Below are 19,841 nucleotides of genomic sequence, written 5' to 3' on the forward strand. Positions count from 1 at the left end.
TCCCAATGTAGCACCACTCTTCCGTATCCCTGTCAACACCATCACGAAGTCTGTTGCTCTCTCTCTCCATGATGGACGAAAAAGAGGCAGAGAGGGAGAACGCGCAAAGACGAGTGCGCCGTTCATTGCGGAGTCTCTGCAGGGGCGGACTGCTTGTCACCGACGACGAGCTTCCGCACGCCCTCCTTGACGGCGTCGAACCCGGCGAAGTACCGCCGATTGAAGTCTGCGTGCCCGGGGCGCTTCTCCTCACCCGCACCCTTCCCGCGCTCCTCCTCCCACGCGCTCTTGCGCCCCTCGCGCGGAATGCCCCTGTCGAGCCCCTCGAGCGCCCTGCGCCACTCTGCGCCCTCGGACGCGTCGCGCGCCTTCTCCATCGTGATGAGCCGCCGGCCCCACTTGCCGTAGCTCTGCAGCGAGTTGCTCACGAGGCGCAGGCCGGGCACGCTCGGCACGTCGAGGTCAGAGTATTCGGCGTTGTCGGTCGGGAGGAAGAAGACGAGGCGGCCGCCGGGACGCAGGAGGTAGAGCGCAAAGGTGACGAGCGTAGAGATGACCTCTTCCATCGGCCAGCCGACAGAGGGCGGCACGTAGTCGTGGAATCTGCGCAATGTTGGCGCAAATCAGTACATTACTTTGCGTATGCGCATGATCCCGCACGGCAAGACAATCAATCGGCACGAGGATAGCAGAGCGGCGGAAGCAACGCACTGGTGGTGGTACCCTTCCGCCTCCCTGCCCTTAACGACCATAGGCGCCACCTCCTCTGCGCCCTTCTCCCGCCCAAGCCGTTTCGCGCCTGCGCGGACACCGTAGGGCGCTGTGATGGGCAGGTTAGGTGAATCGGTGCAAAGCAGGATCGAGTGAGAAGTGAAGGCGCACGATCCGTCACGATCGCGTCGAAGAGCTCGCCCGTCCGGAATGGATGTTGCTATGCGAAGAGAAAGACTGTCAGCCAAATCGACGAGCGCAAAATCGACGAGCGCAAATAGGCGAAGAAGACGCACCGTCATGTCGAACGCGAAAGTGTCGACGATGCGGTTCGACACGCCGTACTGCGCTGCCGAGTGCTTGATGGACGTCTCTGCATGAGAGAGTATTCGTGAGTGCGCGCTCGGGGGCCAGGAGAGACAAGATCAACGCACTCTTGCCGCGCAATTGTCGCCCATCGATGTCGCTGCCGAAGGTCATGGCGCCAAATGCTGCCGCAGTCAGCAGCATCGAGCCGGTGCCAGCTGTGAACATTCGACGTGTGTCAGCGGGAGGGCACAACAGGAGAACGTCGAGGCGGCGGCGCACCGAAGGGGTCGTACACCCATTTGCCCGGAGCTGCGAGCGCCTGGTTGACCATGAGGAGCGACGCCTCGGCCTCCATCGATGTGGTCCCGATGTAGGCGCGCTTCTTGAGGTCGAAGACGTCCATCAGGTGGCGGGACGTGTCGCAGATCTGCAGGTTGCGAAGGTCAACGTGTGCGGCCGGGGGAAGGAGGCGAGGCGACGGGCAAGACGCACTTTGCGCCCCATCCAGACCATGCGCAGCCCACCCGTGTCCTCTGGGTCACCCTCCTCGAGCGCCTTCTCCTTGCCCTTCCTGCTTGGCTCGGCCCCCATCGCCTGCCTCGCCTCGCGCACCTTGGCCCCGCGCAGCGGGTCCCATGTGTATTCCTCGAAGACGCCGATCTCGAGGTCGGGCGTGCGGAGATTGATGTCGCCGAGGAAGGGCATGTACGAGAAGGTGTTTACGAGCGCGACCTGCTGCGGGAGCGGGATCGTGCGCTGGTGCCCGGCGATGGTGAATTTCCAGGTGCACTCGCGGTCGGCAGCGTAGGGCTCCTGCGTACGGCAGAGACGGCGGTCAGCTCGGAAGGCAGAGAACGAAGTCCGACGGGCATCGCGAGAGAAGCGGAAGCCTGACGCACCCACTTGGCCCGGCACTCGTCGCCGCGGACAAGCTCGTGCAGCTCAGGGTAGGTTTCTGCATGTGCCCAGTACTCCCAGACGTGCTTGGCGCTGACCAGGCGCGAGCCGAGGAGGCGGGCCTCTTTCTCGCCAGGAAGCCCGATGAGCATGTACGGCCGCTGTCATCCGCGTCCAAAAGTCAGCCTGGTCTGCCAGCAGGCATTTCGGGAGGTGTACGGACCGTGTGATCAGGCGGGACGGGCCAGGAGACGTCGAGTGCGAAGAGCTGGATGATCGAGAGGATCTCGGGGACGCGGAACTCTTCGAGCGGACCCTGGACGCAGAAGAGGATGTAGGCCGTGTGCCCGGGCTTGAGCCCAGCCGTGAACGCTTCCTCGCTCATGCTTCGGCGCAGAAGGTGCTCAGGACGGCGCTGGACGAACTGCTCGCGGAAGACGAGCAGGACGAGCTCGAGTTCCGCAAACTGCCACAGACTGTAACGTGTCTTCTTGGGGAGGACCAGGGCACTTTCAAAGTGTCAATCCCGCTGCCCACAATGTACTTGGCGCGAGAGACGAGGTTGTCGGGACGACGAACTTGCGGCCCCGCTTCGCTCCGCTCCATCTCGCTCTCACCGCCAGCTAGCGTACAAGCGAGTCCGTCTGGCCTACAAGGAGACTGCTACGAGCATCACTGACGGGCCTAGACGCGCGCAGCCCGCCTTTGACGCGTCCGCGCTCCCCCACCCACGGCTCGTCACCCTGCCATGGCCGACGACCTCGGTACGCCCCGCCAGAGCTTGCAGGCCCGCACACACGCTCACTTGGACTCCCCACAGCTCTGCAAGAGCGCGCGGCCAAAGCATCGCGAGCCAAGGACAAGGTGAATTCGCTGCACCGACGCACTCGCACCCTCGCCGGCCCTCCCTCGGCCTCTGCCTGGACCCCAGCGCACAGAGGCGTAGCCCCGCTCGACGAAGCCACTCACGCCACTCGTCTCGACCAGCTTCGCAAGTTTCAGGCGCAGAAGAGCCTCCGCCAGTCTGCCGCGTCGACCGCTCCCTCGGACACGGCCAGCGTCCCGGGCAGCCCTGCCTCGAGCATCGCGAGTAGGCTCGCAGGAGCGGCATCTCCGCCCCCTGCAAGCGGAGCGGCACCAGCACCCGTCCCGCCGTCGCTCTTCTCGCCTCCGCCTCCGGCTCCTTCCCTCTCGACGGTCACCGCACCACCTCCACCCCGTTCCGCCGTCGCCTCGCCGCCACCGCGCTCAGCCCTCTCGCCTCCTCCTCGCTCTACCTTCTCGCCCGCCTCGTCTGCCGCCGCATCCGCCGCCGAGTACTTCTCGCGCATCCTCTCCCCCCCGCCGCAACAGCCGCCTTCCCCCGCGCCGCCTCCCCGATCCGAGCTCGCGCAAGCTTTCTCCGTTCCTCCATCTTTGGCCCCTCCGCCGCAGCCGCAGCAATCCGCCAGTCCTGCGAGTTCTGCTCCCTCGCCTACGCCGTCTCCCGCTCCAGCATCGACCGCACGCCTCATCCAGGCGCAACAGACGCTCACTGCGCGGGTCAAGGAGCTCGAGGCACTGCTCGCGGAACGGCCAGAGCAGAAAGATGTGGACGAGCTGCAGAGGCAGGTCGAGCAGGTGCAGGACGAGCTGGAGGAGCAGAGGGAGCAGGGCGAAAGGGACGCGGAGCGGATCGCCAACCTCGTGCGTCGGTGCTCTGTCTTCTGCCCGGTGTCTCCGTTGAGACGCCACGCTGATGGCGATACGCTGTCGACATACAGGAGCGCGGCGTCTCGATCGCGCGCGAAGCGCTGCACGACCGGCACGAGCAGCTCGTCGCCAAAGACGACGAGCTTGCGTCCCTCTCTACGCAGCTCGACGCGCGCTCTTCCGAGCTCGCCGAGCTCGCGTCGCAGCTCGAAGCGCGCGACGCGCGCGTCGCCGAGCTCTCGGGGCAGCTTGACGAGCAGGACGCGCAGATGCGCGGGATCGCGGGCGCGCTTGGCGAGAAGGAGGACGAGGTGCTCGAGCTGCAGGGGCGCGCCGACGAGCGCGAGCGGCGCATCGCCGCGCTCGAGGCGCGCGTCGAAGAGCTCGAGAATGCTCCGGCGCCGACTCCGCCGCCCGCGCCTACACCAGTAGAGGATCGGACCGCTGAGATTGAGGGCTTGCGCGCCGACGTTGCGCGCCTGACGGCCGATCTCGCCGCGGCGGAGGAGCGCGCCTCGGCGGCGCAGACGACTTTGACGGCGGCTGAAGCGCATGCGTCCGCAGCTGACGCCGAGCTCGAGGACATGCGCGCCGGCGTGGGCGAGGCGGCCGAATGGGAGACGACTGCGAAGCGCGACCTCGAGCGGGCGCAGGCGGGCGAGGAGGAGGCGCGGCGGGCGCTCGGGGCGGTCGAGGAACGCGTTCGTCAGCTCGAGCGCGAGCTCGAGGCTGCGAAGGCCGCCCCACCCCCTGTTGAGTCTGCCGCTCCCGCAGCGGAGGCGGGGCAGGACGATTCGGCTACGCTCGTTGCAGAGTTCGAGGAGGTGCAGCGCGATGCAGCCGAGCTGCGCGGGGCGCTCGAGACGCTCGAGCGGGAGAAGGACGAGTGGGAGGGCGAGCGCCTCGAGCTGCAGCAGCGCGGGTCGGAGCGCGACGTCCGACTGGCGGAGATCGAGGAGGAGGTCGAGCGGCTCAGGGACGAGAAGGAGCGGCTCGCGAAGGAGCTCGAGGAGAAGACGCGCGCTCTTACGGAGGAGGCTGAGCGCGCCTCTGCACGGTTGGGCGAGCTCGAGAAGGAGCTCGAGCAGCGGGATGAGACGGTCCGCAACCTTGAGCAGCAGCTTGCTTCCTCCGCGGGCGACGCCGAGGCGACCCGCGCGACTATCGAGCGCCTCGAGGCGGCTCTCGCGGAGCGCGAAACGACTATCGCCGAGCTGCAGTCTCGCGTCGCCACCTCCGAAACGGACCTCGCAACGCACCTCGAAACGATCTCGACCCTCGAGGGCTCGCTCCAATCCGCCCAGTCCGGCCTCGCCTCCGCCACCGCCGCGCGCGACACGCTCCAAGCCGACCTCTCCGCCGCCGAAGCGCGCGTCAGCTCGCTCGAGGCTTCTCTCGCATCCCTCACCGACTCGTCCTCGTCCGACGCCACACGCGCCGAGGCCCTCGCACGCACCATCGCCGAGCTCGAAGCCGCGCGCGCCGCGCAAGACGCCGAGCTGGACACGCTGCGCGCGCAGATCGCTGCGCTCGAGGAGGAGAAGGCGCAGGGTGCGCGGGAGCGCGAAGAGGCGCAAAAAGAGGTCAGCGCGCTGCAGAGCCGGCTTGAAGAGGAGCTGGCGCGTCTTTCGCCGATGGAGAAGCAGCGAGACGAAGCGCTCGAGGAGGCGCGGGGACTGCGGACGAAGGTGGACGAGGGCGCGGAGGAGGCCGAGCGGGCAGCGACGGCGCTTGTTGAAGTACGACAGGCGCTGGAGGAGCAGCAGCAGCGGACAACAGTGCTCGAGGGCGAGCGCGACGAGGCTCAATCCGCTCGCTCCGCAGCGGAGGAGCAGCTTGCAGGTGCACAGCGCGACTTAAGCGCAGCGACCGAGCGGTCCGAGCAGGCCGCAGCAACGGCCGACGCCCTGCGCCATGAGCTTGCGGCGCTCAAGCAGGCGCAGGCGGACGCACCGACATCTTCGCCCGAGGACACGGCGCGCATGTCCGAGCTGCAGGCCGCAGTGAAGGACAAAGATGACGAACTCGAGCGTCTGCGCGAGACGGAGTCAAGTTTGCGGACGCAGCTCGCCGAGGCCGCTGCCCGCCCTGCTCCTACCGCCGCACCGGCTGCACCCTCGTCTGCTACAGACGCCCCCTCTCGCCCTTCGACACCCGCCACGCCCTCCAACAAGCTTAATGCGCTCGAGCGTGACTTGACCGTCTTCAAGAACGTGCTCGCCGCGTCCGAGTCGCGGGCGACTGGCCTGCAACACTCGCTCGAGGCGGCCGAGAAGGAGCTCGACGAGCGTGAGGCCGAGATTCTGCGCCTCGAGGGTCTCCTCGCTGCCTCGGCCGCCAAGGAGCGCGAGCTCGAATTCTCGATCGACACCGTTACGAGCAAGGCGGCTGCGAGCGCGAGCCGCGCCGGTGACCTGCAGGACCAGCTCGACGAGCTAAAGGCGAGTCAAGGTGGCGCATCCGACTCGCTGAAGCAGGAGCTTGCGACCCTCAAGGGCGAGGTTGCGCGAAGCCAGGCCGAAGCCAATCAGGCTACGCAGGCGAAGGCGGCGGTCGAGGCGGACCTCACCAAGGTCAAGGCCAAGGTCGAAACGCTCGAGGCGCAGCTCAAACAGAAAACTACCGACTACGCTACCGCTCAAGGTTCGCCATTCCCTGTACCCTCCACCCTCAGGCAGGTGATCTGACAATTCACATCGCAGGCCGAATCACCACACTCGAGCAGCAACTCTCAACCGCTCAGTCCGAGCATGAGCGCCTCACCTCGACGCACGACGCACTCCAGTCCACTAACTCGACCTTGACAACGACTGTCGAGGAGCTCCGCACTACCCTCTCCAGCCTGTCCTCCGACTCTTCGACTTCGGACCACGCCCGCGCTTTGTCCACCTCGCTCACACAAGCGCAGGCCGCCGAGTCGACGATGCGACATGAGCTCGACTCGTTGCGTGCCGACCTCGCTGAAGTTGAGCGCACGAAGCGCGAGGTCGAGGAGGAGCTTGCACTGTGCCGCGGCGAGGTGGAGGAGACGTCGGCAACGCTGTCGGCTGCGATGGCCGAGCTTGACTCGACGAAGGACGAGGTGGTTGAGTTGGAGCGCGCGCTTGAAGAGGTTCGGGAGGAGCTGCGCTCCGCGACCGAGGAGCGTAGCGCATTCGAGCAGGACAAGGCGCGGCTCGAAGGCGAGCTTGCGACGCTGCAGGCGCGCGCGGACGAGTCGTCAGCCTCTTCCGCAGCACACGAGGAGCAGGTCGCCACTCTGCGCCGCTCGATCAAGGACAAGGACGCCGCGATCGAGCAGCTCGAGGCAGGCGTTGCGAAGGACGTCGAGGCGGCGAACGAGCGCGCACGCGAGTCGCAGGCTCAGCTCACTGCGGCCGTGCGTCAAGCGAGCAAGACGGACCGCGAGCTCAAGGCCATCATGGCGCAGGACTCGCAGCGCGACGATGAGGTCGCCAACCTCCGCGAGGCGACTTCGCAGCTCGAGCAGGAGATTGCGCGATTGCGGTCTGGTCAGGCGGGCTCGTCGTCCGAGTCGGCTGGGCTTGCTGACGAGCTCGAGCGCAAGGTCAACGAGGTCGAAGCGCTGCGAGCCGAACTCGAGATGCAGCGCGAGCGCGTCGGAGAGACGAGCTCCGCGCTCGCCGAGCTGCGCGAGCTGTACTCACAGGCGCAGGAGGAGCTCGAGACGCTCCGCTCGGGGACCGGCGAGCCGCGCTCGCTCACGCCTGCGCAGCCGTCCCTCGGCGCATCGACCGAGGTCGACAACCTGCAGATGCAGCTGTCAGAGGCGCAGGCGCGGGTTCGGCAGCTTGAGCAGGACGTCTTCTCGCTCGACTCGGCGCGCGTCAAGATGCTCAAGGCCAACGGCGACCTGAAGAGCCAGGTCGAAAGCATGATGGAGGCGCTCGACCAAGAGCGCTCGAAGACCAAGGCGAAGGAGCTCGAACTCGCGGCGGCCAAGAAGCGCCCAACCCCGTCCCTGACGTCGCCTCCTCGCAACTCAGACTCGACCGTCGCGCCCCGCACCTCGTCCGAATCGGCGCCCGCAGCGCTAGCGCGCGATCCGCCCTTGACCCCTTCTCGACGCGGACACGCGCATCGCCGCACCGCCTCTTTCCTCCCGCCCGTGCACGAGCTGTCGGACCCGACGACCAACAAGCTTGCGCCACTCATGTCGCCGCCGCTTATTCCGTTCGGGCAGACACCGCTCTACCGGGGCATGGCGTTCGACGGGCCCGTCCCGGGAACGCCGGCAGTCGGCGCGGGTGGGCCGGGCGGACATGTCCGGCAGGCGTCGCTGTCGCTGCTGCGCGCGCGGATGGAAGACGAGTACGGAGTGCCGCCGAAGGACGGGCCCGCACAGGAGGACGAGCTGACGGTGCCGTGGAGCCCGGAGGAGGCGCGGCGGCGGCGGCCGCCACCGCGGACGAAGCGCGTCCCGCTGTCGGACAACCTGATACTGTGTGCGGCGTGCCAGGGGGACGATCTGTATGTTGTGTAGATAGGACGCGGAAGAAGGAGGACGAGGGGGAGGAATAAGCTGCATCATTCGCATCGCTCGTGCCTTCGGCCCGCACACTTTATCGAGAGTATCAGAGAGGCAGCTCGTAAGTCTAGGCAGTGCAGACAAGCCTTCAAGCGTGGTCGCCGTCGTCGCTGTCGCGTCGCGGCTCGCTCTCGTGCTTGCCCCACTTCCGCCTCTTCTCTTCCTCGCGCAAGATGTCGCTGTGGGTGGACAAGGGTCGTCCGAGGACGCTCGACAGCCTCGACTACCACCCAGAACTGTCGAACCGGCTCAAGGCGCTCGTGCGTTGACCTCATCGCCGCGCCTCCAACTCGACGCGCTTGTCCTCGCCGCTGACCCGCTCGAGAGGCTTCGTGAGACAGGCGCAGGGTGACTTTCCGCACACGCTCTTCTATGGCCCGTCCGGCGCAGGCAAGAAGACGCGCATCATGGCGACCCTCCGCGAGCTGTTCGGACCCGGCGTCGAGAAGGTGAGCAGATGCTGCAGCGGGACTCTGCTGGCTCGAACGTGGCGCAGACGAGCTCCTTGTGCCTTCCAGAAGTCAACGTCGCAGTTGCTGACCCTGCTACCCTCGTCCCTTCCAGATTCGCATCGAGCAGCGCACCTTCCTCACGCCTTCCAAGCGCAAGCTCGACGTCAACATCGTGCAGAGCAACTACCACATCGAGATCACGCCGAGGTGCGCTGCGAAGGGCCGCTCTAAGCTCGGGGACGGCAGTTGACCCGTTCCTTTCGCAGTGACCTCGGCAACTACGACCGCTCGGTCGTGCAGGAGGTGCTCAAGGACATTGCGCAGACGCAGCAGGTCGACCTGAACGCGAGGAAGCGCTTCAAGGGTGCGCCTCGAGCCCTCGCCGCACACAAACCGCCGCTGACTTCGATCCGCTCGCAGTGGTCATCATCAACGAGGCGGACGGCATGTCGCGCGACGCCCAGTCGGCGCTGCGTCGCACGATGGAAAAATTCACGTCGAGCTTGCGTATCATCCTGTGCGCGAACTCGACGTCGAAGATCATCGGCCCCATCCGCTCGCGCTGTCTCCTGCTGCGCGTCGGTGCACCATCGGAGGCTACGGTTCGTCCTCGTGCTGGGCGCTGCTACCTACTTGAGCGGAGACTGATCTCGACTCCGCAGATTGAGGGCGTGCTGAAGCAGACGGCGGTCCAGGAGGACGTCAAGCTGCCAGATCACGTCGCGACGCTCCTCGCGCGCATCTCGTACGGCAACCTGCGCCGCGCGCTCCTCTCGTTCGAAGCGCTGCACACGCAAGATCCCGACTTCAAGACGATCAAGCCGGACCACTCGCTCTTGCGTGGCAAGCAGGACCAGCGCGACATCGACACCGTGCCGCGACCTGACTGGGAGAAGTACGCTGCGAAAGCGGCCGAGCGCATCCTGTCGGAGCAGACGCCCGAGCGCCTCCTCGAGGTCCGCGGCATGTTCTACGAGCTCCTCGTGCACTGCATCCCGGCGACCCTGATTCTCACCGTGCGTTCCGCGCTTCGGCACCTTTCTGTCCCTTCGTCGCGCTGACGCCTCACCCACGCGCCTTGTAGACCATCACGCGCCGGCTGCTGGACCGCGTCGACGAGGAGATCAAGGCCGACGTGACGTACTGGAGCGCGTTCTACGACCACCGCCTCAGGCAGGGCAGCAAGCACATCTTTCACCTCGAAGGTACGGGCGATCTTTGGCATTTCCAACCCTCCACTGCCTAAAGGACTTGAGGACTGATTCACGCCGGATTTCTTGAAACAGCGTTCGCGGCCAAGATCATGCAGCTTCACAAGCGTGAGTCTCTTGCTCGCTTCTTCTCCGCCTCTCGCGCTCAAACTGACATCCGTCACACGCATCTCAGAGCACCTACTCGGCTTCACGATCGACTGAAGAGGCTAGTCGGCCAGCTGTGGCGTGTACTGCTTGGGGGAGGGCGTCTGTACGAGTCGTGTATCCTACTGTACCGTGTGATATTATCGCTTTGCCGTCTCTCCTACGGCACGTCGGTTCTTTCCGTATACGTGGATCACCTCGAGCAGCGGGAGAGCTGGATAAGCCCGCTCGAGGCGTGACCCGGTCGGACGCATGGTGCGCCGGGGGGTTGCCAGAATTCCGCTTCCCGTCCCCCTTCTGCTTGAAGATCAGAGGCTTTGACTGGATCTGTGAACTGCTTATCAAGCCCGAGAACACTCGAATCCCTCACTTGTCGATGTGACCTGACCGACTTGGCTCGCCTCGTCGGCTTGCGCTCCTTCCAATCGGACTTTCCTCCCCAACTCTCGCCAGACTCGCACGATGCCATCCTTGCCTGCCTCGAGCGGCGTCCCCTTGCGCCGCACCGACCCGCGCCGTGTGTTCCTCATCTCGCTGCCCAAGATTACGCTGGGCCCGAGGAAGCGGGAGTTCCTCGTCTACTTTGCCGGCGCCCTGGTGCGTTCAGCGGGTCCTCCCTGGGCTGGCAGGCTGGTCCGGAGGCGCTCGAGCCGGCCTGCCTTTGTCCAGACCGAAGCCTTCGCTGACGCGAGTCGTTCCCCCCACCTCGACGTCGCCGCAGTTCGCGTTCGGCTGGTGGGCGTTCCTCGACGCGAGCATCTCGTCCGCGCATGCCAAGCCCATCTCGGACCCGGACACGCCGTACGACCCCGTTCCCGTGCGCGTCACGTTCGCCGACTGGGCGCCCGGCCTCTGCGCGACGCTCGGCATGGTCATCGTCAACCTGATCGACAAGCAGCGCCTCATGAGCGACGACTGGGACGGGAGCTGGGCCGCGGGCGGCAGCGTCGCGTGGAGGGCGAGGCTCTTCCTCTTCTGCGGGATGGCGCTCATGGCCGGAGGCGTCGCAGGCAGCATCGTGCGTCTCCCTCTCGCCCAGGCTCTCTGTTCGGACTGGCACCGGCTCACGCTCCACCATGCAGGCCGTCCTCATTATCAAGTACCTCGTGCCGAACTATCCGGAGAGCTTCGGCGTAAACTGGGGCATCGCAGACGTCGTGCAGTCTCGTGCGTTCCCGTCTATTTCTTGTCCCTTGACCACGTTGCTGACCTGTTCTGCTTTGATATACCAGTGGCTATTCTGATCAGGTGCGACCCAACCGCTCAAACAATCTCGACCGACGCAGGCTCAAGACTGACGCTTCTGCCTACCTTTGCAGTGCTGTCGTCCTCTGGACCGCGCAGAACGCCGAGAGCGACTACGACTACAACATTACGCTGTAAGGCGGGAGTGCCCGACGTTCCCTTAGTAGCCTCTCTCTCAGCTTGTACCATGCCGATTGAAGCAGTCCCTTTCCTCTGCTGCGGACGAATGAGAGACTGCAGCATACACACGGCAGATTTGCTATTTCGACATGACGAGAGGCGATAACATGATGCCGCAGAATCTATGGCAAGTCCTCTTTCCTTTCTTTCTCATTCTGTTTGTCCTCGCACCGGAACCCATTGTCGCAGGCAAGCTCACAGCTCGCCCGCAAATACGTTTGCGCCCGCCTCGGGCTTGGTCGCAAAGCACGCGTCGTGGAGCTCCTGCTCACTCAGGTCGGGGAACCGCTTGCCGTAGTACTCGCGCCGAAGCACGTCGATGAAGTTGGGCACGTCGGGCTCGCGCACGAGCGAGACGGTCGCGCCGCCCCAGCCGGCGCCTGCGTTGTAGAGGCGAACGAACGAGTCAGCGCGGAATCCCTAATCGGAAGACGCGAGGGGGCGAGCAAGGCGCACCGGTGACGCGGCTGCCGTACGCTCCGTTGCTGCGCGCGAGGCTGACGAGCTCGTCGAGCTCGGGGCACGAGCACTCGTAGTCGCGCTGGCAGCTCTCCATCGACTCGTTCATCAGGTTGCCCATCTGCTCGAGGAGCGCCTGGCTCGGGTCGTCCTCGTCCTTGGGCACGGCGAGCGCGCTCGTCGTGTACGGGTCGAGCGGCGCGACCTTGAGGTCCGACTGCGACTCGGCCGGGTCCGTCTCGAGGATCGGCGTGTTCGAGCCCGAGCGCGCCTCGGGCGTCGCGCGCTGCGACGTCGCCGCCGTCGAGCACAGCAGGTCCTTGAACTCGTACACGCGCAGCGACTCGGAGAACTGTGAGTGGGGGCGTAGTGGGGTCAGAGGTCGTCAACACGTGGCCTGAACACCGCCCCGCCCGCGCAAGCCTCCCCAGAAAGTTCGGATAGGAGCGTCTCGGGAAAGAAGTGGGAAAAGAAGGCAGGACGCACGACATGCCGCGCGCGAGTCCACAGCTTGAACTTTCCGTCCTTGGGCTCGACCTCGCGGTCCATGACTGCGTTCTCGAGGATGGCCGTGCCGCACTCGAGCCTCTTTGCGACCTGCTCGATCGTCATGCCGTCCTCCATGCCCGGCCCGCCGAGCGCCTGCCCGACGAGGCCGATCATGGTGCGCAGCTCGTGCGACCCGCTCGCCGTCTTGGGTACGAGCTTGCTCGACGGGAGCGCGGGCACGGTCGCGCCGTCGGGCACGAGGCGCTCGGGGCGCTGCGACGGCGTGCGGATGGGCCCGTGCGTCGGGCCGCGGTTGCCAAAGTAGGCGTCGAGGAGCGTCTTGTACGATGGGAACGGGCGCGACTCGTACGTGTAGGGGAGGCCGAGGAACTTGGCGAGGAGGAGCGCGCCGAGGCGGCATTCGACGACCTGTGATCGAGTGAACGAGTCAGCTACGTCCCGCAGTGCACCTCTCACCTCGGACGCTCGATGAATGCATAGCAGAAGGTGGAACAGCGGGCACATCACTTACGCGCAGGTTGTAGTGGTACTTCGCCGTGACCTTCTTGTTGGAGGTGACGAGCGTGTTGGCGATGACAAACGAGAAAGGCGGGTCGGTCTGCGGCAGAGGAATGGCGCGTGCGTTGAGTTGCGGGATAAACTCGCTGTGCGCAGCAAGTGCGCGAGGTCAGGGGAAGGAGAGGCAGCTGCGAGGAGAGAAGAAGGCGCACATGTGCAGGAGGTGCTTGGAACGCGAAAAGACCGAGGCGGACTGGTCCATGCCGCCCGAGTTGACGCCAACGAGGCGTTCTGAGAAGAAAATGAAACCGTGAGTCCCAGGAAGAGAAGGCCGGGCGAGGTTGGGAACGTACCGCTCTCGATGGCAACGTTGGTGAGCGCCTTCCTGGCGACCTGGTTCTCGCCCTCGCGCCGCCCGACGAGCTCGAGTATGGCGATAGCGCTCGCGGTCGTCATGGCGGACGACGAGCTGAGCCCGCTGCCCTCGGGGACGGTTCCGCCGACAAGGATGAGGACGCGCTTGGGCGGGCTCGGGAGCGAGATCCCGCCCGTCTTCTTGAGGTGGGCGAGGATGCCCTTGGTGCCGGCGATAAAGTAGCTCGACCAGTGGTGGTCGCTCGGGAGCGCGAGGTCGGTGCCGTCGCCGGCGAGGTCGACCTCGAAGTCGGTGGGCGAGAACTTGGACTGAACGTTGCGCAGGACAAAGACGGTCTTGGCCGAGTCCTGTGAGGGCGCGGGGAGGTCGGCGCCGGCGAAGGAGGGGTCGGGTTCGGCGGTCGAGAAGGCGATGAGGACGTCGCGCTCGATGGCGGCGGGGAGGACCGAGAAGCCGCAGTAGTCGATGTGCTCGCCTGTGTGATGCAGGTGGCGTCTCCCGTGAGCACGCTCACGAGTCCCGTGACCTCGAGCGGGAGGGGTGCGCACCAATGATGTTGACGCGGCCGGGCGCACGGGCGACCTTCTGGGGAGCGCCTGCGCCAAACTCCTTCTTGAAGCCGTCAAAGAGGTCTGCCCAGCGCTGCTTCTCGTGCTCGAGGGCGGCGGGCGTGTAGACGTCGCTGAGGCTCGACGCGAGCGGGAGCGGCTGCGAGTCGGGCATGGCGGGCGAGAGAAGCGGTCCTGAGCTCTGGCAGGGTGTCCTAGCGGGGTCTGTACAGTGCTCGGTGTGTACGAGAGCAGCTTGCGCGAGAAGAAGCTGCAGCGAACGACTTCGCGCTTGCGAAGGGCATGACGAGCCGAAGCCGAAGGACAGGGGGCCGCTTCCCCCTCAGCCATCTCGCTCTCTTTCGCGCTCAGTCGCTTGTTCTGTAGAGGTGTGCGGTGCGGGATCACGTACGAAGAGCGGTGCAACAGCGGTGCGAGGGAGGAGAGCAGTCGAGGCAATGAATCTGGGTCGATAGGTAGGTCCAGAGGGAAAGAGGCCCGGATTGAGCGCTTGCATTTGTACTTGCTGCATGCTATGTACTGTATTACAGCAACGCCCGTTCGAGGCAGCCGACAGGAGGCAACGGCGCGGGTAACGCGGCTACTCCGCACCCGGCCGGCGGCGTGCGGGCATATCGCGCGCGACTTTGCCGCTCTTTCACTCGCCTCTTTGCTGGTGCTCGGCTGGAAAGGATGGCCGCGCTAACTGCAAAGGGCCTGCCCGCGTCCGTGCAGCACTATGTTCACGCCGGCGACCGCTTTGCGCACCTCGCCACCCCGCACGCTTCGACTTCGTCCGCCAGCGGCAGCCCCGCGTCGTCCTCTTCGTCCCGGCTCGCTCGCTCGTCTACACCCGCCCACCCGTCGGAATGGACTGCCTTTGAGAGCGGGGTCCCGTCCACCTACGACTCGGCGTGGTCGGCAGCAGGTGCCTCCACCGGCAGCACTCGTTCCGCCGCACACGACGGCGAAGAGCTCTCGACGCTCCTCGCAGGCGCGGACCTCGTCGACGCCGTCGATGGTGACTGGGAGCGCGAGCTGCGCGAAAAGCAGAGCGAACCCTGGCGCGTCGAGCACGAGACGACGCTCCCGCTCGACCCGTTCGCCTCGTCTGCCGCACGCCGCGACGCCAAGGGCAAGGGCAAGGAGCGCGCGCTCGATGACGCGTCCCCCGACGAAGAGCAGGTGCGCGGCATAGCCCGCGCGGGCGACATGTCGCCGACGTCGACCGAGCTTCTATCGTCCCTCTCGTCGCTCGACCTCGCCGACCGCGCTTACCTGCGCACGCTCGTCTCGCTCGACCCGCGCACCGCCGTCGAAGACTACTTTTCGCGCGGCAGCTACTCGGACGACGTGTGGGGCCTGCCGCCCGGCGTCAGGCGCTTGTTTGAGAAGGCGACGGCCGCGCGGGCAGGTCAAGGCGAGACGAGCGTTGAGGAGGGGAGGCGCCGCGCGGTGCGGCGACTTGGAATGGTGTTCCGCCACATGCAGGCGGCAGAGCAGGCGGGGGCAACCTTGCAGACTGGAGCACCTGCGAGTCAGGTTGCGCAGGGTCAGGACGCGGTCATGCGAGACCAGCAGGCGCAGGGAGAGGGTCATTCTGCTGCATACGCACTCAATCATACGCAGCATATGGTGAGTTGTCGTTCAAACTATCACTCTAATTGTCACAACTCACAATTCTGTTCGCCGCAGACCGGCTCCTCCCAATTCAGCGTCCACCCCGCATCGCATCTCGCCGCATTCTCCGCCCAGCGCGCCGACTCGCACAATCTCTTGCAACAGAACGAGCTGAACACTGCGCTGCAAGAGCAGTACTCCGTCCCCTCGTCGCTATCCGGCTCGGCCTTCATCACCATCTCGCCGACCGCCTCTCCTCCCCCTCCGGCTCCGCCTGCGCTCCAAGGCACACAGGACGAGCGCATGCAGGAGGAAGAGCCCGCCGCCGCGCTGGTCCCGACTGCGGCGCTCCTCGAGCAGCACTCTGCGCGGCTCGCGTCCAACGCGGGCGGGCGCTTCGGGCCCGATTTCCGCGGGCCTCGGTCACAGTCTGCTGGTGCAGCGAGTGCAGGGGCGGATGCGAATGTGAGAAAGGGCGCGAGCGACGGAATCGAGAGCGAGAAGGAGTGGATTGGACTTGCGAGGAGTGGGGCGGCGGAGTGGGCCGTCAAGGAGGGCAGGACGCACTGAGGCGATCCAGTGCAAATGTTGAGGTGTGGGAATGCAGTCGTCAGTGTCTGACTTTGCACGAGACGGATGGTTCCGCGCTCTCGTTCCGTGCTTCCGCGAGAGCTACATCGTCCGTTGGCGTTCTCGCGTCCTCTTTGTGGCTCGCGGCTGCCTTGAGCATGACATGTAAGTCTTGATGACTGCCTCGGCGCTGCGGCAGACTCTGCAGTCCTGTAGCTGCTCGACGTGACCCTGCTGCGCCGAGGCGGTGCAATCCGTCCCTCGCCTCGTCCCCTCTCGTCGCACGCCAGCTCGCGGCTGCCGTTGCTGCCTGGCCAGCTTTGCTTGCTTGTCCTACATCTTGCACGGCCATCTAGCTCCGTCGCGCCGCGACTCGCCTCCCCACTTCCTCCCCGCCACTTCCTCACCATCCCGGATGCAGCGCCAGGCGAGACCGGACGTGCCGGGCTGGAAGCGCCCGCGCCAGGCCACGGGCACAGGAACGAGCACGAGCAGCAGCTCGAGCGTCAAGAACACGGCGCAGAACTACCGCGAGTACGGGTGCTTCTTGCCCGACGGAGGTGCGTTGCGCGTCTGAATTGCTCGATGCAGCGCTGGGCCGCGTTGAGCTGCCCATGGGCGTATTGTGCTCGATGACGTAGCACGAGAGTACAATGTGACCTGGCCTCTGCTCGCAGACGTGCTCTGCTTCTGCAACACGGAACCGCGCATCCGCGCCATCCGCCGCGTCACGCGCAAGGAGTCGTCGCCGAACCTCGGACGCGAATTCTGGAGCTGCGGGAACTGGGTCGAAGGCGCCCAGTGCGGCTTCTTCTTGTGGTGCGACCAGGCAGCATCGTACGTGACCTCCTACGGCTCTTCCGCTCTCCTCGCGTCCTTCTCCTGTGGTCTGAACCGGCTTTCACACCGCCTGCAGTAAAGGTCGCGAGTACCGCACACCACCTCCACCCGGCGCCCCCGCTCCCGCGCCCCTCACGCCGTCCTCCTCGCCGCAAAAGCGCCCGCGCGCGCCCTCGCCCGCGATCCCGCGCCCCTCGCCAAGCAGCCGAGTCCCGCTCCCGCCGTCCGAGTCGCTCGACGACATCGACCCCGCCGCGTTCGACGACCCGGGCTTTGACGACCAAGACGACGACGACGAGATTGAAGACGCCGACGAGGGCGGACCGCCCAGCGCGTCGGCCTTGCGCGCCGCAGCGTCGAGCTCGCCGAGCAAGAAACCGCGTTTTGAGTCGTTTACGGCGGGCTCGTCCGGCAGTGGCGGTGGGGAAGGTGCGAGTAGCAGTGGCAGTCAGCAGCTGCCTTCGACGCCGAAGACGCGGCCTGGAGGGTTCGAAGCGATACGCTCAGACCCGGACTCGCCCTTCCATGCGCTGCAGAAGTCGCTCTTCGGCGGCGGGCAAGGCGATGGTCACGCGGACGGACTGCGGGGCGGGAGTACACCTGCGCCAGGGGACAACGCAGCAGAGCCGGACGCGCTCGGGCAGTTGACGACAGGCATCGCCGCCCTGCCAAGTCTGCTCGGCGCGCTGCGCAAGGAGCGCGAGCGCGACCAGCGGCTGCTCGTCGCGGCTAAGAGGAGGGAGGACGTGCTGAAGCGTGCGGCGGACAAGGCTAAGGAGGAGAGCGAGGGGCTGCGGAGGGTCAGTGAGCGACTGAAGGAGCGGATCAGGTGCGTTATTTCTTGCTGTTTTCTCTCATGCTCATGTGGCTGACTTTGAGGTCCCGCCGTGCAGGATGCTCGAGGAGGAGGCGAGCGAGCTTAGGACGCGAGGCGCATGAAACGCGTGCACACAGTGCTTACCACGCACACAACTCAGCTGCTCGAGTGGACAGGGGAGTATCGGGATCGCAGCTAAACGCTGTCCTGCCGTCGAAGTAAGCCAAGCCATCCCTCCCTCAACGCGCGCCGCCTACTCGCGCTCCGCTTCGCGGGAATCGTCTCCGCTCGCCTCGCGCGGGTCTTCGACAAGCGTCCCTTCCGACATGAGCCCCTTCCCCGCCCCGCCGATCCGAAGCCACCGCCGCCGTGCCTGTTCGCCGTGAAGAGCTGCGTAACGAGCGCCTCGAGGCGGTCGAAGCGCTGATCGAACGTCATGCCGCCCTGTCCGCTACCGCCCGTACCGCCGCCGCCGCTTTTTGCCTCAGGGGAGCCGGAGCTGGTCGGGCTCGGCGGGAGGTTGCCAAACAGACCGGGCGCGCCGGCGACGGCAGTGGACGTCGTCGAGCCGTAGTCGAGCGAAGGCTGGCGCGTGAGCAGGTCCGAGACGCCCGGGCCCTGCACTTCGGCGCTCTGATCCTTGGGCTGCGCAGTGGTGGAGGCGGGAGGAGCACTCGTACCGAGACGCTGCGACTGCTGGAGCAGGTCCGAGATGTAGCGTGCGGTAGCGATGTCGGCGCTCTCGGGCCCGATGACGGTCTCGTATTCCCAGTACTGCGCATTCGGCGAGGCTTGGGTTAGTCCCGGGGCGGCTGGATAACGACATGGAAACAGGCGCACCTTGAGCAGGCGGTAGAAGCCGGCGGCGAGAGCAGCGCCGAGAGCGGGACCGAGGAAGTAGATCCAGGCGTATCGGGGGAACGAAGCGGTCGCGACATACGGGCCGAGCGAGCGAGCCGGGTTGACCGAGCCGCCGGTGAACCAGACTGTCGAAACAGGTTGTGAGCAGAAGCAAGGATCAGGCGGCAGGTAGGGTGGTCCGGCGTACCTCCCGTGAGCTCGGCGATGGCGAGCGCAAGGCCGATGCCGACTGGCGCGAAGACCGTCGACCTGTGCTTCTCAGCGGCCAGGAAGAGGATGCTGAGGAGGAGCATCGTCGTGAGGAACATCTCGAGGAAGAGCCCGCGCACGGGCGACATCCCGGGCGCGAGCGTCGTCGACACAAGAAGGGGGCCCGGCGTGAGCGCGTCGATGAGCGCGGCAGCGATGATGCCGCCGAGGAACTGGACGGGCGCGAGGAGGACGGCGCGGAACGGCGTGATGCCGCCAACAAGCGCGAGTCCCAGCGTCACGGCAGGGTTGAAGAGGCCGCCCGAGATGCGCGCAAACGTCCAGACCGTGACAATGAGGCTCAAGCCGAAGCTCATCGAGATGTAGAAGACTGTCGAGAAAGAGGACGAAACGAGGAAGGTCAGATACGCGGCGACATCTCCTTTGACTCGCTCCGTGTATCCAGCAGTGGTACTCACGGCTCGACGTGTTCCCTCCGCCGACAGGTACACCGCCGGGACCGGGCTGCGTGACACCCGTGACGGACGTCGCGGCGAGGTTGGCGACTCTGTGGGTAGGCGGAAGGTCAATACGTCTGCTTACCGGAGATGGCAGCAGTTGAAACCTCTCAGGTCGAGACTTCGACCCCGCCCGAGCGGCGCGCGTCACGATGGGAATAAAAAGACGCACTGAGTCCCGCCAAAGGCGAAGAAGAGGAAGAGAACGGTGCCCACGAGCTCGCCGACGCACGCGATCGCGTGATTCTTCCTCATGCACGCCTGTGAGCCGTGCGCGGGGGGCCGGAGATACCAGTTCCAGCGCGAGCGCGACGAAGCGCCCGGCTGGTCCCCCTCGCTTGCGGACGGAGCAGGCTGCGGAGGGTTGTGAAGCGGGAGATGGGAGCTGTCGGAGGGCATGGCGATTCGGAGGAGCTGTCCGGACCGGGTCTGAGTGTGTTGCGGTCGAGACGGAGTGAGAAGAGGGAGCGGAAGAGGCAGCGACGAGGAGAAGGAGGTTGCGAGCCTCAGCACCCGCGCACTTCAGCAGGGCATGCCGGAGTAGGTGGAGAGGTGCAACAGTCTAGGAAGCATTCCTGAAGCACCGGACAGGCTGCATCGAGCACAAAAGCCAGAGAACTCGACCTTCTCAAAGTCAATCTT

General features: G+C 65.8%; 8 protein-coding genes across 8 annotated transcripts; 5 read left to right on the forward strand and 3 right to left on the reverse strand.

Moving 5' to 3' along the window:
• Positions 1-122: 122 nt before the first annotated feature.
• TRM11 (tRNA (guanine-N2-)-methyltransferase) lies at positions 123-2,523 on the reverse strand (the record flags this gene model as incomplete). The annotated part of the gene is made up of 10 exons (XM_076649759.1): positions 123-603; positions 712-820; positions 883-931; positions 1,008-1,084; positions 1,146-1,235; positions 1,300-1,447; positions 1,513-1,833; positions 1,920-2,078; positions 2,141-2,383; positions 2,455-2,523. 10 exons carry the CDS (start codon positions 2,521-2,523, stop codon positions 123-125), a joined length of 1,746 nt encoding a protein of 581 aa, XP_076504749.1.
• Positions 2,524-2,665: 142 nt separating this feature from the next.
• On the forward strand, positions 2,666-8,113 carry JCM10292_007031 (uncharacterized protein; the record flags this gene model as incomplete). The annotated part of the gene is made up of 4 exons (XM_076649760.1): positions 2,666-2,681; positions 2,738-3,603; positions 3,681-6,252; positions 6,312-8,113. The coding sequence occupies 4 exons, from the start codon at positions 2,666-2,668 to the stop codon at positions 8,111-8,113; spliced, it is 5,256 nt and encodes a 1,751-aa protein (XP_076504750.1).
• A 218-nt stretch (positions 8,114-8,331) lies between these two features.
• RFC5 (replication factor C subunit 5) lies at positions 8,332-10,025 on the forward strand (the record flags this gene model as incomplete). Its single annotated transcript, XM_076649761.1, has 9 exons — positions 8,332-8,418; positions 8,500-8,607; positions 8,723-8,817; positions 8,877-8,974; positions 9,031-9,212; positions 9,273-9,626; positions 9,695-9,815; positions 9,897-9,929; positions 9,997-10,025. The coding sequence occupies 9 exons, from the start codon at positions 8,332-8,334 to the stop codon at positions 10,023-10,025; spliced, it is 1,107 nt and encodes a 368-aa protein (XP_076504751.1).
• A 405-nt stretch (positions 10,026-10,430) lies between these two features.
• VPS68 (Vps68p) lies at positions 10,431-11,351 on the forward strand (the record flags this gene model as incomplete). The annotated part of the gene is made up of 5 exons (XM_076649762.1): positions 10,431-10,565; positions 10,690-10,986; positions 11,051-11,135; positions 11,201-11,216; positions 11,288-11,351. The coding sequence occupies 5 exons, from the start codon at positions 10,431-10,433 to the stop codon at positions 11,349-11,351; spliced, it is 597 nt and encodes a 198-aa protein (XP_076504752.1).
• Positions 11,352-11,588: 237 nt separating this feature from the next.
• JCM10292_007034 (uncharacterized protein) lies at positions 11,589-13,959 on the reverse strand (the record flags this gene model as incomplete). The annotated part of the gene is made up of 7 exons (XM_076649763.1): positions 11,589-11,773; positions 11,850-12,204; positions 12,339-12,770; positions 12,874-13,006; positions 13,073-13,151; positions 13,214-13,711; positions 13,785-13,959. 7 exons carry the CDS (start codon positions 13,957-13,959, stop codon positions 11,589-11,591), a joined length of 1,857 nt encoding a protein of 618 aa, XP_076504753.1.
• Positions 13,960-14,477: 518 nt separating this feature from the next.
• Positions 14,478-15,974, forward strand: JCM10292_007035 (uncharacterized protein; the record flags this gene model as incomplete). The annotated part of the gene is made up of 2 exons (XM_076649764.1): positions 14,478-15,419; positions 15,480-15,974. The coding sequence occupies 2 exons, from the start codon at positions 14,478-14,480 to the stop codon at positions 15,972-15,974; spliced, it is 1,437 nt and encodes a 478-aa protein (XP_076504754.1).
• A 415-nt stretch (positions 15,975-16,389) lies between these two features.
• JCM10292_007036 (uncharacterized protein) lies at positions 16,390-17,753 on the forward strand (the record flags this gene model as incomplete). Its single annotated transcript, XM_076649765.1, has 4 exons — positions 16,390-16,534; positions 16,652-16,811; positions 16,891-17,643; positions 17,708-17,753. 4 exons carry the CDS (start codon positions 16,390-16,392, stop codon positions 17,751-17,753), a joined length of 1,104 nt encoding a protein of 367 aa, XP_076504755.1.
• Positions 17,754-17,884: 131 nt separating this feature from the next.
• On the reverse strand, positions 17,885-19,598 carry JCM10292_007037 (MIP/aquaporin family protein; the record flags this gene model as incomplete). Its single annotated transcript, XM_076649766.1, has 6 exons — positions 17,885-17,934; positions 17,994-18,405; positions 18,472-18,617; positions 18,680-19,072; positions 19,161-19,249; positions 19,372-19,598. 6 exons carry the CDS (start codon positions 19,596-19,598, stop codon positions 17,885-17,887), a joined length of 1,317 nt encoding a protein of 438 aa, XP_076504756.1.
• Positions 19,599-19,841: the final 243 nt, after the last annotated feature.

Source organism: Rhodotorula paludigena (assembly GCF_050403205.1).
Source record: "Rhodotorula paludigena JCM10292 DNA, Rt_paludigena_JCM10292v1_ctg27, whole genome shotgun sequence".
Lineage (NCBI taxonomy): Eukaryota > Fungi > Basidiomycota > Microbotryomycetes > Sporidiobolales > Sporidiobolaceae > Rhodotorula > Rhodotorula paludigena.